Raw genomic sequence first — 17,891 nt, 5'->3', positions numbered from 1 at the left:
ACCCAAGTAAAATATTACGTTGGCGAGCATCATTGTAGGGTCCCATCGGTGTGTCTGGCTAACACGCTCGTACATACGTAGCCAGTAGTCAACGTCAAGCTCAGGTTGTGCGGAGAATGTACCGGGATCACGGGGACTGGGCATCGTCAGGTATGTGGTGGCTGGAGCTACAGTTGGAGACGCTGATGGGTTGTTTTTATTGGTAGCCATGGCCAGAGACTGAACGGTGCGGCCACTGCGAAGCTTCGTGGTGAGGACGGGGAACGTTCCACCTCCACCAGATATCTTACGGAAAATAAGAGACGCCGTATCGACGAGGCTGTAGAATAGATGTATTTGAAACCAGCGGTAATGGCGTGACCAGTTTACCAGCGAGCGAGCGGCGACCACACTTGGTCTTCCTCATCAGGCACACACGCGCGTCGCCCCCTAGACTCTCAGTATGCATGTAGCAGTATAAATCACGTTATGACTTATCAAATATGTTCTTTATACGTCATGTTATGCCATACCAAGTTTGGTATTGATACCAAAGTAGAAGGGGGATAGATAGATAGATAGATAGATAGATAGATAGATAGATAGATAGATAGATAGATAGATAGATAGATAGATAGATAGATAGATGGATGGATGGATGGATGGATGTATGGATGGATGGATGGATGAATAGGTAGATAGATGGATAGGTAGATAGATGGATAGATAGATGGATGGACAGATAGATGGATGTACAGATAGATGGATGGACAGATAGATGGATGGACAGATAGATAGATGGATAGATAGATGGATGGATAGATAGATGGATGGATAGATAGATGGATGGATAGATAGATGGATAGGTAGATAGATGGATAGGTAGATAGATGGATAGGTAGATAAATGGATAGGTGGATAGATGGATAGGTAGATAGATAGATAGGTAGATGGATAGATACGCTCTGTGGGGATCTGAAGCGCGCCCGCGACCATTTCGCGGGCATTCCGCCACACGGCCACACCCTTTTGCTTTCCCGCTCTGTTAACACCACGTGGCGATAGATGGCGCCACGTGCGGGCACGGCACGCGGTACGCGCGCGCCGAGAGAGCGGTCTCTCTCTCCGTAGACGGCGCCGGGTAAGCACGTGTTTTCCTTCGTTCGCGTCCCCTTTGGGAATCACAGGGCTGTAAAGTGCCAACCACTGGCACGCGTATGCACGCGCCTACGCGTCAAAAGCGTCTAGTCGCGCCTGTGGAGGAAAAGGCGCGCAACTACTGGCACGCGTCGACCGCGTCAACGCCCACGCGTCCAAGGCCGATGCACAATGTTGCTCGATCTTTTGGCTTAGAACTGGCCAAGTTCAGCACAGAACGGCACGTTCTCAACTGGAGCAGGAATGTAGGTTTTAGAGGATATGAGAACACGTTATCAAGTTGATAGTGCTTCAACCACCACAGTTTAGACTATTTTAAAAGTAATTGACATTTCAGTGCCCAAAGTAACTACAGCGGTAAGCACAAGAAATCAACATCGGTGCGTGCGCCGCTCCCGCGAATGAACATTCGCGTCTAGCATACTGTACGTCTATCATAGGCGTGCGCAGGGTTCTCCTTAAGGACGGGGGGGGGGCAAAAGTTTGTCCCAGTGCCCTTCCCTAGGGCTGACTTGGCACCCCCTCCCTATTATGTTAATATATGGAGTTGACATTGAGCTCTCCCCCCTCCCCTCCTCTCTGTGGTGATCGAGGCGTGACTGCCTTCCTGATCAGGTTTACAAACCACCGGGTTTCTATACCTGCGCTACCAAAGTTACTAACAATATCTTGCATATGCTGGTACCTTCAGTACATTTACACAACATATTTTATATCAGTCAACTTAATAATCACTCCTGCAACTTCATGATCTGACAGATTTAGGTCAGTCATAAGACTACAATTGAGTCCAGAGTAGCAGGCTTTCAGCTGATGTGTGTGTGTGTGCCCGCCGTGGTGGTCTATTGGCTAAGGTACTCGGCTGCTGACCCGCAGGTCGCGGGTTCGAATCTCGGCTGCGGCGGCTGCATTTCCGATGGAGGCGGAAATGTTGTAGGCCCGTGTGCTCAGATTTGGGTGCACGTTAAAGAACCCCAGGTGGTCTAAATTTCCGGAGCCCTCCACTACGGCGTCTCTCATAATCATATGGTGGTTTTGGGACGTTAAACCCCACGAATCAATCAATCAATCAGCTGATGTGTGTGTTCGAAATATCCTCTAATGCAACAAAGCACACCTGGTTCTTATTGATACAACTGTAATTGGCCATAAGATAGGAACTAAATACTGCATAGAATGCCTTCGGGCATTTTCCATAGTCGAAGTGTGCTCTAATGCAACTAAGTGTGCCTGACACTTCATGATGTTACAGATATCGGTCGTAATATTGCAAAAATTCTGGGCGTTGTCTTTAGTCAAAGTATTCTCTAAAACGACACCCAACTGTTTATGAAGTCGCAGATATCGGCCATAATAATATTACTGAAACCTTATTGCAAGATTTGTGGACGTTGTCTTCAGTCAAAGTATTCTCTAAAACAACAGACGACACCCAACTGTTCATGAAGTCACAGATATCGGTCGTAATATTAGAACTGAAACCTTAATGCAAGACTTCTGAATGTTGTATTCATTCAAAGTATTTTCTAAAATGACAAACGACACCCAACTGTTCATGAAGTCACAGATAGCGGTCATAAATGTTGGAACTGAACCCTGTATGGAAGACTTCTGGAAGTTGTTTTTAGTCAAAGTAGTCTCTAAAACGACAGCGACACCCAACTGTTTATGAAGTCGCAGATATCGGCCATAATATTAGTACTGAAACCTTAATGCAAGATTTCTGGACGTTGTCTTCAGTAAAACTATTCTCTAAAACGACAAGCGACAACCAACTGTTTATGAAGTCACATATATCGGTCGTAATATTACAACTGAAACCTTAATGCAAGACTTCTGGACGTTGTATTTAGTCAAAGTATTCTCTAAAATGTCAAACGACACCCAACTGTTCATGAAGTCACAGATAGCGGTCATAAATATTGGAACTGAACCCTGTATGGAAGACTTCTGGATGTTGTTTTTAGTAAAAGTATTCTGTAAAACGACAAGCGACACCCAACTGTTCATGAAGTCGCAGATATCGGCCATAATATTAGTACTGAAACCTTAATGCAAGATTTCTGGACGTTGTCTTTAGTCAAAGTATTCTCTAAAACGACAAGCGACAACCAACTGTTTATGAAGTCACAGATATCGGTCGTAATATTAGAACTGAAACTTTAATGCAAGACTTCTGGACGTTGTATTTAGTCAAAGTATTCTCTAAAATGTCAAACGACACCCAACTGTTCATGAAGTCACAGATAGCGGTCATAAATATTGGAACTGAACCCTGTATGGAAGACTTCTGGACGTTGTCTTTAGTCAAAGTATTCTCTAAAACGACAAATGACGCCCAACTCTTCATGAAGTCACAGATATCGGTCATAATACTGGAACTGAACCCTTCATGGAAAGCAGTCAAAATGTTCTCCAATGCAATAAAACACACCCGACACATCATGATGCAACAAATATTAGTGACCAGATTGGAACCGAGCACAGCGTGGAACACTTTCGGATGGTACATTAATTTATTTTCAAATACGGCTGCTCACTGTGAGGCTACTGCAAAAGTGGCCTACATATATAGAAAATGAAAGGATTTAAACAGTAATATCACATTAAGTGTGCCAAGGTAAACAAATATCAATACCCTTCAGTGCACCCCTGTAATAAATGAGAGAAATAGGACATTATTATAATATAAGTGCCTCCAAAAAGTCAGACACACTGGTATTAGGAATCAAACCAAGTAGATCAATCCAGTGTTTGATAACTTTATTTGAACGTGTTAGAGAGCTCTACAAATGACTTCTAAGCTGGGTGGTAATTGCGGATCAGTGCTGTGTTGAAGACTTCAGCACTTTGCTGGTAGTTTAAATATCCATTAACATCTACAAAATGCATCTGACACTTCTTGATGAGACAGGCATTGGTTTTGAGAGAACAGCCAAGCACTACGGCTTTCACATGTCATCAATTGTCAAAATACCCTATAATGCAATAAAGCATGCCAAAAATTTTTGATGGGACAAATACCGATCAAACGATTGCACCAGAGCACCGTACAGAAGTTTTGGCAAGTTTTCCAACAGAACTAAACTGAATATGCTTAAGTGCATGCGTATATAAAATCCAAGTTAATGCATATACTAAATAACTGAACAGAAATGAAGGACTCCTTGGAAACACATACAAATATTCAATGTTCAGAACCATCGAATATCTTCAGCTCATTACAGCCTGGAGGAACAGATAAATACATGCACAGCTCTGAAAGGTCTCATAAGTCACATGAGGTACTTTTTGCATTTCTCTTATACAAAGTGCAGTACCATACTAGTGCACCTTCATTCATTCTGTGAATATATGTGGTGATCTTCTCTTCCAACAATCGTGTCATCGTGCAGCTGATTTTAAATCAGGTGCTTCTCACAAGGTTTTCAGTTATCTGTCCAGCTGTAAACAGAGCGCGCGTTATGTTATAGTAAACTGTAAAACGACGGAGAAGCGCCATTGTATGCCTATAGCTATGAGTATCAGAATGAACTATAAATTAAGAATGTGTGTGTTAGAATGCCTCCAAGCAACGTATGTGCTACTGAGTGTGGCAGAGAAGCAGAAGAAGTGAGAAGTGAAATAGCAGGCAATACGAGCAGCACTTAATCATGCAACTTTCTTTTTCGATCACCACAGCAACGCACGCTCGAGTTTCTGTCTTGTACGTGAATGGAAATGAGACCGCTGACAGCTCAGTGTGTCAGCGTCGCTGGTACCCGGCACGAAGTCCATCTCACTGCTACCAACCAGCGCACGCTTGTTTCAGCTTGGCAACACACGAAAACAAATAGAACTGAAGCCAACGAATGTTTCCGCGTCATACAATTCGCGAATACACTTATATAAGTACGTACGTTTTCATATCATGCAAATGTGTTGGCTAGTGCGAGGTTCGCTTTCAGCGATGATGAATACCGATGTTGAAGACAAACACAGTGCAGGTAAAAACTCCTCCGTATGAACTACGCGATATTTCGGGCGTCGTATACGGCGTCTATGTTGCGACGGAAACTACCGTAGAATTTTTTCAGCCGATGTGCCTCGCATGTGCTGGTTCATACGAACTAGATGGTAGAGGCCTGCGCTGGATGCAGATGACACCGATCTGAATTGCCTCCGCGGTAGGCGAGGGCTCACGCTCAAACCTTCGAACCTCCAAAGTCTGTTTACACTCGTTTTTAGCACAGAAAGTCACAGATCAAAGCACAAGAACACCGACATGCTCCTTTCGCTCGGCCGACGATCGCACACGGGATTGGCGCTAGCATGGCCGGCCGGCATTCGCTGGATTTGTCGGTGTCGCTCGAACTCGGCACGAAACCACGTCACGCTGGTAGCACTCGCATTCGTTCGTCGTTTCGTTGTCGTTCTAAATTATGAAGCGGTCATTCAGGAACGTTTGGAGTAGTTTTCATGCTTGCTTTCAGCACTCGGCTGTGCCTTCGAAGCGGCGGCCATTAGGCACAGCATTCGGAGTCATCGCGGCCTCGGGATGGTTGGCGCCGCGGTACGCGTGGTGACGTAGCGTACGCGAGGCGAAATATCAAGCCTAGCTTGATCCCTCGCGCCTGCTCGCGTATGCCCCTCCGAAGCCGACGCCGAGAGGCGCATTTGACGCTTTTGACGCGTAGACGCGAGCATACGCGTGCCAGTGGTTGGCACTTAACCTGCCCGGGGTGGCCTGGGGCACCTCGGCAGGCGTGTTTACTTGAGTGCTAGCTTCGGTAGCGTACGCTAAGCCCAGAGCGGTGCCTAGTGCTTGAAGTGGTCGTACCACAACGAGCCGCACTTGCCGTAGGCCTACGCGTACGAGGTTTGCCCTAACACTCGCGACCAGGCCCATTGACCATCGTGAGAGTGCGCAGCATAGCCGCGAGGGACCTTTTTCCGACCGGCGTGTCAAAGCTCGCCATTGCCAGCTGCGACGTGCTGGCGGTTTTCCCCTTATTGTGAACGTCGGCGTGCGGGTGCCTTTGCTACCCGCGTCCCGGGAGCGGACGTTGTACTGCTGTTCGGGGTGCCGCCAGAGGCAATAAAGTGTTGTTTACTTTTGCATTAGAACACTGTCTATTTGCCGCGCCGCGCTAAACGCTTTATTAGTTGAGCGCACGCGGAGCGGTGCGCTACACGCGAGTAAACGGAGTAGTGGCCCTGTGGCTCGCTAAGCGTGAACCCGCGGTGATCGTCCGCTGCAGTTAGTAGCGGTGAGATCACCATAGCTCAAAGTCGCCAAAGTTCGCTAAAAAATGCTACGCATTTATAGTTTGAAAAACATAGTTGCCAAGCTGGCAATGCGCGGTTGTGGCAGTTAATTGCCAGGCAATGCGAGGTGGCGTCAACGCTAGGCAGTTTCTTGTGAAGGCGACACACATGTTTACTGGTCCGAAAAAGCGTCTTTTGAAACAGGAACGTGGATGAATGAGAAAAATGTACATAACAGTTTCCTCTTTTCTTGTGATTTTTGGTGTTACCATATGAGGGTCGATTGGAGTGGCGTTTTTTGCCCATTGCGCTCACTCACTTGTAGGTGTCAATCGCTTTATAGCGCTTGTTTTTATGCACTGCCTTGGCAGACTCGACAAAAGGAGACGTTTGCAGGAGCACTAGTCACTTAATACGACAGGAAAGCTCTTGCTTTTGGCTTTTCGACGCGCGTAAACCATAGCCGCATTGATTTCTGCCAGATAGCCTATATATCTTTTACATGATGATGACAGGGAATTCTCAACGGGCAACCTGTGGATTGTCACTCATATACTTAGAGTCGGTTTCACTCGGTCGCTATTTGGTATATATTTTACGAGTCGCACAAAGCGCTATGTGCGGGAGCCGATGCAGAGCCCTGCAAGTCTTAGGCATTTCGCCGAGCAAAGGAAGAGGAGAGCTTCGTGGCACGGCTTACGTGAGTGACGAGGCAGAAAGTATTCTCTGGATTTTGCCCTTGCTCGTCACGAATGGTGCAAACCGATTCGGTGTTGCTTGCCCACGTATCAATAAAGAAGCGCAGACAGCATGGTTCTGTTCTCTACAAAGACGTCATAACTATTAACACTTATTTTACTACTGGTGAAGCTTGACTCACCGAACATAAACTAAAGAAAAAGGATGTTCACAATATCGAATCAGTTACACACTGGTAAATTTTAGGTGTTTCTGAAGGATATTTTGTGATGTTCCCACCTATATAACGTTAAACATTGTCTAATGGGTTGAATGCATAAAAAGAGCAAACCTCTTACCTTTGAAGATTAGTCAACTATCTTGCCGCTAACAATTGTCCTCCGAGATAAGTCATCGCAAATTACGGTAACAAATCGCGAAAGCCATGCAGACATAAGACATGAAGACAATTACAAAGATTTCTTCCTTTTGTGATGTAGGGTTACTGAAAACTAACAGATTTTTTGTAATGTTTTACCACGCAAAAGAGCATATAGAGGATGACTGTTCCTAATATATTCTACACAGATCCTTATGGCAGCGTATGGCATTGACTAACACTCCCCGGTTTGCATGCACAAAAACCCGCGATAAATTGGTGAGCAGACGGCCGCCGTCGTAGATCAAATTACCGAACACTGGGCGCCTGGGCGCATTATCACAATGTTGGAGGTTCGGTTTCGGCCAGTGGCAAGAAGTCTCTTCGCCCACTTTACTTTCTGCCCGTTTATCCCGTAATTACAAATTTACATTTAGAACAGAACATTTACCGTCCACTGTATCATCTTTGGCTTCATTATCTATTGGTCACTGTTAAGGTTGTGTAAAAAGCGCCTGGTATTCTTTTATTTCACTCATTTTACTCGAGATCAGTCACATAGAATTTAATACGCAGAACAGCCTGCGACCGTCTAGGAGACGCCTTTTGTTGTATTTTGTTTCCACATACACGGCCCGACAAAGTTCATTTATGAGGTCTTTGAAAAAAGGCAGGAGAGATTCCGTGTTACCACTTACCTTTAGAGCCAGTGTGTTGTTAAGCTCGCCGAGTGTAAGGACTTTCGACGAATTAGATATAATCCCGTACGTAAACGTCGGACTGCCGAGGTATTCCTCGGTGCGGTCAGCGACATTGGTTGGCTCACAAAGCTGAAAGTGACATAAGAAACTGAAATAAGTTACCCTACTATGAATACAGAGAAAGTGCGTAGCATGATGTGATATGAATTCAACTGATCTTTATGTTCACTTCACACAAACGGCAAGGCTGTATCTAAAGGCTGGAGTGCCTGACCAAGGCATTGGCTGCTTTGTACAGGCTGACATGAATGAACACAAACACTGTTACATAGTTAGCTGCATTTGCCAGTTAAACATAATGTTACTGTTAAGCATGAAGCATATACAAAATGAAAGCATCCTAAAAAACATATACAAGCTTACACATAGCAACGTTATGGCAACGTGATCACGCAATTATCCCCATTCTTGCAGATCGCACTGGTTATTTCATAACACGACTATGACGTTCTTGTTTGAGGCAAGAGTGCAGTGTTTGCCGAGTGTGGGTGGAATCTTGCTTTGTCACCTTGCTGGTTACGGTAGTTCTATGCAGTGTCAATTTTTATGAACGAGAACATAGCAGCGCATTGTCTGCGCGCTCCTGCAGCTGCTGGAAGCGCGTTCAAATGGGAGCGAAAGCAAGCACAGCCTATTTTTGTGTCCTATCGCGGTGAGCAAAACAAGCAGTCATTGGTGATATGGAACGAGCGGAGAGAATACAACCTCCTCCTCTCTCCAAAGTGATTACCGGTGTCTTGTGTAATATCCTTGAAGGGGGTTCTCTATCACCAAAGAATGCTTGTTTTGCTTGCCATGAGATGACGCAAAAATAGGTTGTGCTTGTTTTTGCTCCCACTGAAGGCCACGAGCTCCTGTGTACCCTTTCCTAAAAATTGACACTGTATATGTCGTCTGTAGCCAGTTGCATCATGATAGTTTCACGCATCAGATGTAGAGACCAAGCACTGGCAAAGTGTGTGTACGAGAAGCTATCGTTGTGTTTCGTTCGGTGGTGATGCCATCTTTTTGGGCGCCACGGGAGAGAGGTGAATGTTCCCGAAATGTTTATAGCACTTTAAAGGAGATGACTGGAAATACTTCTCAGTTATTTCTTTTAAATGTAGTGTCTTAGACGTGGTTTGTTAATTTGCACATGTGATGTTTTTTTATTACCAGCTTTATTATAGACTCTAATGAGCGCTCTATTGTTAGCAGGGTCACGCTACAAGAAACGCATGGATTATCGACAAACCAAGTTTCTAGAGTGCTCAACGCCCGGAAAATGTTGAAAATGCCACATTCATCAGCTCTAGTAAAAGAAATGAAATAGAAAAGCAATGGTAAAATTTTCAGTGTTACAGCAGCGGTGAATATAGACGCACGTGAAGGAAGTCTTGAATGATGGCCGAATATCTTTTCGTAACGTGACAATAAAACTGGACCGGTATATTCAAGAGAAAAACAGTCGCTGTAACCCACAATAGCGTTACATACTATGAGCCAAGGTCTCCCAGGGAAAGATATAGTTAGACTGTTCCGTGGGGGTCACACGCTCTTCTAAAACTCATATGGCACCCACAACGTCCGCAACGCCTGCTAACGCTATTGTAAATCTCCCTAATGGAAGCAATGTTATTGAGACACCAAGCACTGTTACTGTGCCAATTAGGATTATGCTATATAAATGCATAAATATTAAAACGTAGGTCACTTAAACTGAAATCACTATTCTCACGTCAATTAACACATTTCTAGTCAAGACATAAAAAATACTTGTCAAGTTAAGCCGTAGCTAAGTATGCCATCAAAGCTGAGAATGATTGACTTGCTCTTTGCTCCGAATCACATAGAGTGACGTTCAGTTGCAAAACTGATGGTGAGACAACCACTCAGGCGTTGCTGCACTGTTCAAGTGCTCGCTGAGTGGAGGCGCTGACGCGTTCGTGCACCTTGTTCCTAGAAAACAGTTTGAAATGCCACACATGCATTTGTGATGCCAGACATGTTTTTGTTGGCGATTTACGCCACCTTTCTCTCTCTCAGCATTTTCTTCCTGTCACGACGACGTGGGGCAAGCTCGCAGCCAACCCGAGAAGCGAGCGTGACCCTGCATAGCACTCTCGTTTCGCTAGACTGAATGCCTTCATGTAGCACGCCAGGAATTATTCGTTAGCCCAGAGCACGTTGAATAATCACGTGCTTCGTGACTCCAGCTGGCAGCAGTATTCGACACTTGCCTTCGCCTTCATGCCTGCTAGTGGCACTGACTAGCGCTCTAGGGTTTCGATGTACGTATGTTGCCCGTGAAGTCGACAAGGAGATGAGCACCGTTGTAGCTCAGCTGGTACAGCAACGGATGCATTACGTGAAAGGCGCTGCTGCCATTCCTGCCTACGCACTTTTAGTTCACTTTACTTTGTTTAAACTTACATCATGATGCTAAAAATCACAATATTACTTCCATTGAGTTTCTTGTCTATTATTATAGTTGTGTTGTGCCAAGCAGAGAAGAAAGAGCTCGTCGAAGTTCTGTTTATTTCGGCTCACTTTAGAGCGCTACTAGTTGCAAAGAGTGAGCACAGATTGGTCTGAACGACACATACCGCTCGCCGTTGTCTCATCACGGACACGCATGGCTTGTAAAGGCTTACATTAAGTGATCTTATTGTGTTATTCATGACGTATTGAAGGGCGGACATTTCGAAGGAGATGCCCGTGATTGTTGAGGGTTTCCTATATGTGCTTCCCTGTGACACTGCATACCAAGCATGTTCCTGAAAAGAACAGTGAAAATGCATTCGAGCAAAGCTTACCATAAGTGCTTTATGAAATCTGCCACATAATTTTTTTTTCAACTTTAGTCGACATTTTTACCTAAACATCGTGCTATGATTACGAACTTTCCACATACTAGATTTAATTGTACAGTGGCGTACTGGCGGCGCTATTTTCTGATGTGACCTACTGGGCACGACCGAAAAAAGAAAGATTCCAGCAAGAACAGAATATGAGCACTTGGACTGTCAGGCAAATATCCCAGCGCAGACACACACCTTTGTATTGAACTTCTTTGCAAACAGACCTTATGCAGGTGCCATGTCAGGTAAGAAACAATATAGGAGACCTTGTCTTCACAATCTTTCCAGGCATCTTAAAATGAGAATTCGGCAACAAAGGGGCTAGCTTGAACTTTCTTCAACTTACAAACGGCTAGGCAAAAAAAATGGTCGTCATCAATCACTGCACGAAGAGGCAAAAATAAATACGTGCATTGCATTACTAAACAGTCGGAAGGTCCTATAAATATTCAGAAAAATGCCCTGTGTGTGAAGGGGGCGTCACAGAAAGACAATATGGCTTACTTTGGCTTCTTTAGATGCTGCAGTGTCCAACAGGGATGTTCACTAACTCAGGAAGGGGTGTAAAGGGCCTAGGTCTTGATTCAGCGCGAAAAGGCCCAGGTCTCGACACGGCCTCACACAGTAAAAATTTTTACACCCAGAAGGGTGTAAATGAGCTTGTCCTGTGGACGACACTCAAAGGGTGTTAATTCAGCACCTTCCAAAAAGGGTGCTTTTTCATGCACCCTTAGAATAGGGTGTACATGTAAAAAAACTGTAGGGTGTTACAAAGACACCCTTAAGGAAGGGTGCCTTCAATGTCCATCACTTTTTTAGCACCCTCTGAGGAGGGTGCGAGAAGGGTGCACAAGGGTGTTGAGTGCCCATGGCAGCGGTGCCAGTATTCTTTTAAACTGCACTAATAGATATCGGCATTCACTGATTACACACTACTTGAAGAAAGTGGTCCTGATTATCAATGGTGCGCCACCTGTCGAGCTCCATTCATTGCGTCTGGGCAAAAATATAAACGCGTACTATCGTGTATGAACTTGTGCTGGATCTATATATCCTTCACAGTATATGCATAATGCGCGTTACAGAAAATGAAGCCTTGCTGCCCTTGCATATTGCATTTATTTAATAGGCAAATAAAACATAAACTTTTCTTCTGCCACACAACTTTTTCACCAAATATACGTTCACGTATACGTACACTACACATGCAACACCTCAAATGTTTATTATATTTATTCAGTTTCACTGAATACCAAAAGAAAAAGAGAATGACCAATCACCTTTGCATGTAACACGGTACTACGTACATAAGGTGTCTCACAATTTTAGGAAAAGAGCCAGCAGATATGACATTGTTGTTTTCCACCTCTTGCAAGCTTTCAAAAGTGCAAGTACTTACAGCAACAGGAATAGTCAATCTTGCACCATTCGTCACTAGAATAGGTTTACTGAATGCCAATCTAATGTGTATAAGATGCCGCTAACATGTGGAAAAGTAAACATAGGACAAACTGGGCAATGCTTCAATGATCAAGCAAGACAGCATGTTTTAAATGTTAAGAAGGGCTATAGCAGTCTCATGGCCGGGCACCGTAAAGAATGTAAGTGTAGTCCTAGGTTTCATAAAACACGGTTTTTGAAAAAAAGCAAGCAGAAAAAGGGGAGATTTTAGAACTCTTTATCAGGAAGGCCAAGAATCGATGCATCAGTACACCTTCACTTATCTTTTCCGAAAAAGAGTATTCTTTTCTCGGTTAAAATTATTTTGTCATGGTCACACATGTGTTGTTGCAGATGAGCCCTGGTCTTGTGCTCAGTATAAAAACGCTCGTAGCACCTTCAATAAAATTCAGTTGACAGCTCTCTTTACTGTCCTTTTTGCGATAAGATTTTTATTACATAAAAAATTTCATTTTCTTACAATTTAGGTATAATGATGAGTTTTCATTGTATCACAACATGGAGCAAATTGCATCTCAATACGGACAAAAATCACAATTTTGGGAAATTCGTGATATTTTCTCGTATATTTCAGCAGCTTGAGAGGTCTAAAGATATTTTTTCCTCAAAATATACCTTGTGTGGAGTAAGTATTCACTGCTCAGATATTCATACAAAGTGCAATATTGCAATTAAAAATGTAAACATAACACATTTTGGCTTTATGCTTGGAAGCGAATGTGGCAAAAAAATTGCACTATTATTATTGAGCTTCAAATACCTTACAGAAGCACATTTACTTAACAGGTAGATCGAATTTGCTTTAGAAAAAATAAGCGGTAGTTCTAAAACGAAATTTTCCCCAAACAGCACATAGACGGCATATGTTCGGAAGTTATAAGCCAGCCACATGAACAAAACTTTTTTTCTCGCTGAAATATTCTAGCAGTTCACTGTTTTCAACGCAGTAAGTCAGCACTTTTTTTTTTCAAATACAATTCAGATGGTCACCAAAGTGGCTGGGACGTTTGGCATGGAATGGTCCAGCTATATTTAAGCAAAATAACTTACACAAATAACAATGTTTGTTCATCTACCATGACCACACTAGAAAAAGTTGTTCAGGCATTGTGACAATAAAATTTTCAGCTTCGTACTGCCTGAACAACTTCTTTGATAAACTCCAAACTCACGCCGAGAAAAAGCCGCTCAATCACGGTGGATGTTAAAGGCCTTGCGGCCGTAGACAATGTTGAAAATAAAAAAAATCAACTCATCAGTGATGTCACTCCTTCTTCATCATTACTGACACGGAAGATTTTTCGGTTATCCATGTGGAGGTTCAGGAAGTAGGCTTGCTCTAGGCTGGGGCCGGGGGGTAGACTACGCAGGACGTCAGCGGCACCCTCTCATCCTGTAATAAGAGCAAATATGACTTCTCATAAAAGGATGTTCGTGCTGTTTTGGCAGCACCATATATAAAGAATGTGTAGTGTGTATCCTTCGAAATGGCGTGTAATTGACATTACACTGAACTCGAAGCATACAACCCATACATTCCAATAATTTCGTATGATAAAGATAAGAGTTTTCCAGCATACAGCAAATTCCCGAAATGAGGTGAAGTGTAAGACTACAGCTCAAAAATGGCACTTACGAAAGCCTGAACTCACCTAAGAATCAAATTCTTTTAGGGTAGTGAGCCAGTGTGAAAAACAATTCCTAAAGTATAACGTTCAGAACATGTAACAATAATCAAAATGCACAAGAAACTTACCTCTTCATGTACAAACAGTGAAGACATCTCTGCTTTCTCTTTTACATGAGAACAAATGATCTTGGGCGTGGCACTAGCGAAGAGGTCTGCAAAAAAAGTAAAAGATTTACTGACTTTAATCACGCCTCTAACAATCTGAGGAATTGTTACGAGTCACCAATCAGTGCAATTCTGACTTCCTCTATAAGGGCATCAAAAATGAACAATTTTCTCGTTCTTTCTACTCTCACAAGACGCTCCGTCAATGAAATCTAATCCAAATTTGACGCTGTGCTTCCTATTTGCCTGCTTTCTAGACGTAGGGCTGCGAACATGTGTTTTGTGCACCTAATCTAGCACAGAAATTCGTCATCTATAATTCAATCATCTTAATTCATTGTAATTTGATAAAAGATGTGATAGCTCGTCCAGTTTTTAAAGAGTTGCGGGCCTGCAATAGGCACTGTCTTGCACGTATGAAAGTACTTCTTTTTTTAAAAAAAATTCAAAGCTTGCTTTCAGAAAAAGCGTCTGGCATATTTCGACAACCAAGCCCATCCTGTGATGGCAATCAGGGGCACGCTATTAGCGATTATTGACTACGGGATTTACAAACGTAACCCGTGCCTAAATACTCCGTTAAACACAATCACGCAAGTAAGAGCGCTCGAACGACACCAACGCGCGCGGACGCCGACTACGTTGCAGCAGCCATGGCTTATGCTAGAGCTACCGCACATAGCTCCAACAGTCACGTATACTCTGTCGATTCTGTTATAACGCCGAACATTATCGCAGATGAAAGCGAGGCACGAAAAGAGCAAACAGAAACGAGGGAAAACAACGCACGGCGATGGCCACAACAACGCGCCTTCGGAAGTCTGCTAGATCTTTCCTTGTTGCTGGTGGCACTTGTCCTAAATAGCTTAAAAGACCGAGGCGCACGTGCTGGGAGCGTCGCGGCATATCAGCACCTCCAACTATACCGTCTTTAAGGAAAAAAAAAGCCATTTCGTACAGTGCGCCTCTGTACATAATTTTTGCTTTTTCTTTCTTTTTTTGCGCTTACACCTACAGAAGCACGTTGCACATTTGAGTATTAATAGAAATGTTATTACGATGTAGCCCAAAGCACATCTTAAAACAATATCAATCACTTTGTGCAGTGTAGAGACAATGTGCGATCAGCAACTAATCCCGCCCTTGTTAAGTGATCACATCACTCACTGTATGAGTGATGCAGGTACTTACACAACATCGCGCATAGCAGTGTGAACTCGTTAAGTCACACGTTTAATCGGGCATCTGCAACAGGCCCGCGAACGCATGCTGTTGTAAATGGCTGGCAGCCTACTTCGGCAGAGCTGCTGCAGGCGCCCAGCTAGCGCTGTATGATTACTATTTACGAAAACAGTACACTCACCGTTAACAGGCCCACGTTGTCCGTGTCCGCCACTCCATGAATATTCCTTAATCCGAGCGTCACTTCGAACACGGTGTCATGCGTGACCACCGTTGAATATGCGCCTGTTCGCTAGAACACACACAGCGACCAAGACCCCAGACCAACGCAACGCATTTGAAAGACGATGAGACGGAGAGAGCGACGTTGAGAGTGAGAAGGAGGAGGCACTGGCGGCGGCAAAAGCCCCGCGGCGGCGCCGCAGCTGTCGACGCAGGTGTTCGGTGACGCAACTATTCGCTTATCTACGCCGCCGTTGTGGGAGCAACGCTGGCCGGGGTGAGCGGGGGGGGTGGGGGGGGAGGAGCGGGAAACCCGCCAGGACGGCGCCGAAGAGCAAACGCTATGGCGCATACGGCGGGCGGACGGCCGTTCCTCGCGGAATGACTCCTTGTAAATGGCAACTCTCCTTCCAGCCAGCCGCACAGCGACGCAGGTTATTTACCAGCCTCGGGTTCTTGGAGTATTTTGACGGAATGCGATTTCAGTGGGCGAAAAATAGTGAAGCAAAACTTGCGGAAAACAAAGTGCACCATGGAATGGCCAGAAACAATAATTATTTCGTCCTCGGTGGCATTAGCGGGAGAGCATCGCTACACCTTTTTCCAGAGGAATTTCTTTTTGCATTGTCTGTGCTTGGCACTTCCTCGTATGGTGCCGCAAACACTAAATGCGTAGTCGAAGCTGGAACAAATTAATCCACAGTCGCGGATGTTTAGAAGGCTTGTCACGCACCACGAAACGTGCCGAGGCTGTTATAACAAACTTTTTGCTGACCACATGATCAGCACATAATTTCATATGGTTACCCAATGAGCTAGCTAAGCACCTGTAACAAAGGCAGGGCACGTTCTTGTTAAACGTTGTTAATATAAACGATGGTTGTGCATAAGTGCAGTGACAGCTTTCCGTGGGAATTAATCATAACGCACGTTTCCGAGCGTAGAAGCACCTCAGCGGACCTAATCAGCTACCACAGCAAGTTCGTAAGCAACGATCAGGTACGAAAATGTGCAGCTGTTTTCCATGTACTGAATAGTCCATGTACAGTGCGTTGACAACCGCCATTCCTTAAGCCACCTCCCTTATAGACTCCCAGTCTGAACAGGTGCGGGACCTCAAACAATAACAAGCAGTGCCTCCCCCCCCCGCACACACACACACACACGAAATTCGAGGGCGCATGGGCTGATACACACGCATACTTATTCACAGGCGCACACACATACACGTATACACACATACGGCCACACACACACGCGACCGTAAACGCACGCATGCATGGGCGTACACATGTGCACAGGCACGCTTAACACAAGCACGGACTCGCACATACACGCGCACGCACACATGCACGGGTGTACACACAATCGCGCTTACACGCACACACACCCATACTCGGGCGAACATTATTTGTGTGTATATAATCTATAGCAAACATGCAGCTTATAACCAACGCTAAAGAAAGCTTTCGTAACATGGATTGCAGTTGATTGCCATTACAGATGAAACGCGATTTGCTTCTGCTGACATTCTGCTGTATTCGGAGAGCACCTTCACACATTCTAAGTCAATTAGGCCGTCATTTAACGCAAGGTCCACATATTCGTGCAGTAGCTGCGCTGCTCGGCCGCCAATCCGAAGGTCGCGGGTTCGATGCCGGCCGTGGCAGTCGAATTAAGGTGGAGGCGAAAAGGTAGAAGCCTTTGCACTGTGCGATATGAGCGCTCATTAAAGAACACCAAATGGTGAAAATCTCCGCAGCTTTCCACTACGACGACCCTCATATTCATATCGAGGTTTTTGAAACGTAAAATCCCGAATATTATAATTATGTGTTCTTATGCTGCATTTTCCATCTGATGAATCGGCACCTACACCCTTCTCATGCACAAAAGCACCCTTAGAGCCCATTTTAGGGTGCTATTGAGGCAAGCACCGAAACAAAGGGGTGCTTTTTTTTCAATCGACCATTTATGGGTGTTAAAGAGTGTTGCAAAGGCTGTTTTCTCGTACAAGCACCCTTTTTACACCCTTTTGGGTGCAAAAATTTTTACTGTGCACGGACCCCGCCTTGAAAACAATCTGCGCAGTGGCACGTTCCCATACAGGCCGCAGTAGCGTTACTATTGCGCCTCAGTGACGAGTGACACTCGTGATGGCTCTGCTGTCCATTTCCGAGCACCCACAG

General features: G+C 44.7%; 1 protein-coding gene across 3 annotated transcripts in view; it reads right to left on the bottom strand.

Annotated features, from left to right (window-relative positions):
• Positions 1-17,891, bottom strand: part of LOC142769271 (uncharacterized) — a 61,331-nt gene that overhangs the window by 34,086 nt on the left and 9,354 nt on the right. For 2 of the 3 annotated variants that reach the window (XM_075872365.1, XM_075872366.1), the window contains exons 5-6: positions 10,788-10,958; positions 8,140-8,271 (exon numbers count right to left, since the gene is read on the bottom strand). In XM_075872365.1, the coding sequence (XP_075728480.1) occupies positions 8,140-8,271; positions 10,788-10,958 (303 nt within the window). The remainder of the gene's footprint in view (positions 1-8,139; positions 8,272-10,787; positions 10,959-17,891) is intronic. The other variant, XM_075872367.1, reaches the window with a different exon arrangement.

This window comes from Rhipicephalus microplus, chromosome 8 (assembly GCF_043290135.1).
Source record: "Rhipicephalus microplus isolate Deutch F79 chromosome 8, USDA_Rmic, whole genome shotgun sequence".
Taxonomy (NCBI): Eukaryota; Metazoa; Arthropoda; class Arachnida; order Ixodida; family Ixodidae; genus Rhipicephalus; species Rhipicephalus microplus.
The sequence above is the reverse complement of the archived record's forward strand: the minus strand, read 5'-3'. Positions and strand labels throughout refer to the sequence as shown.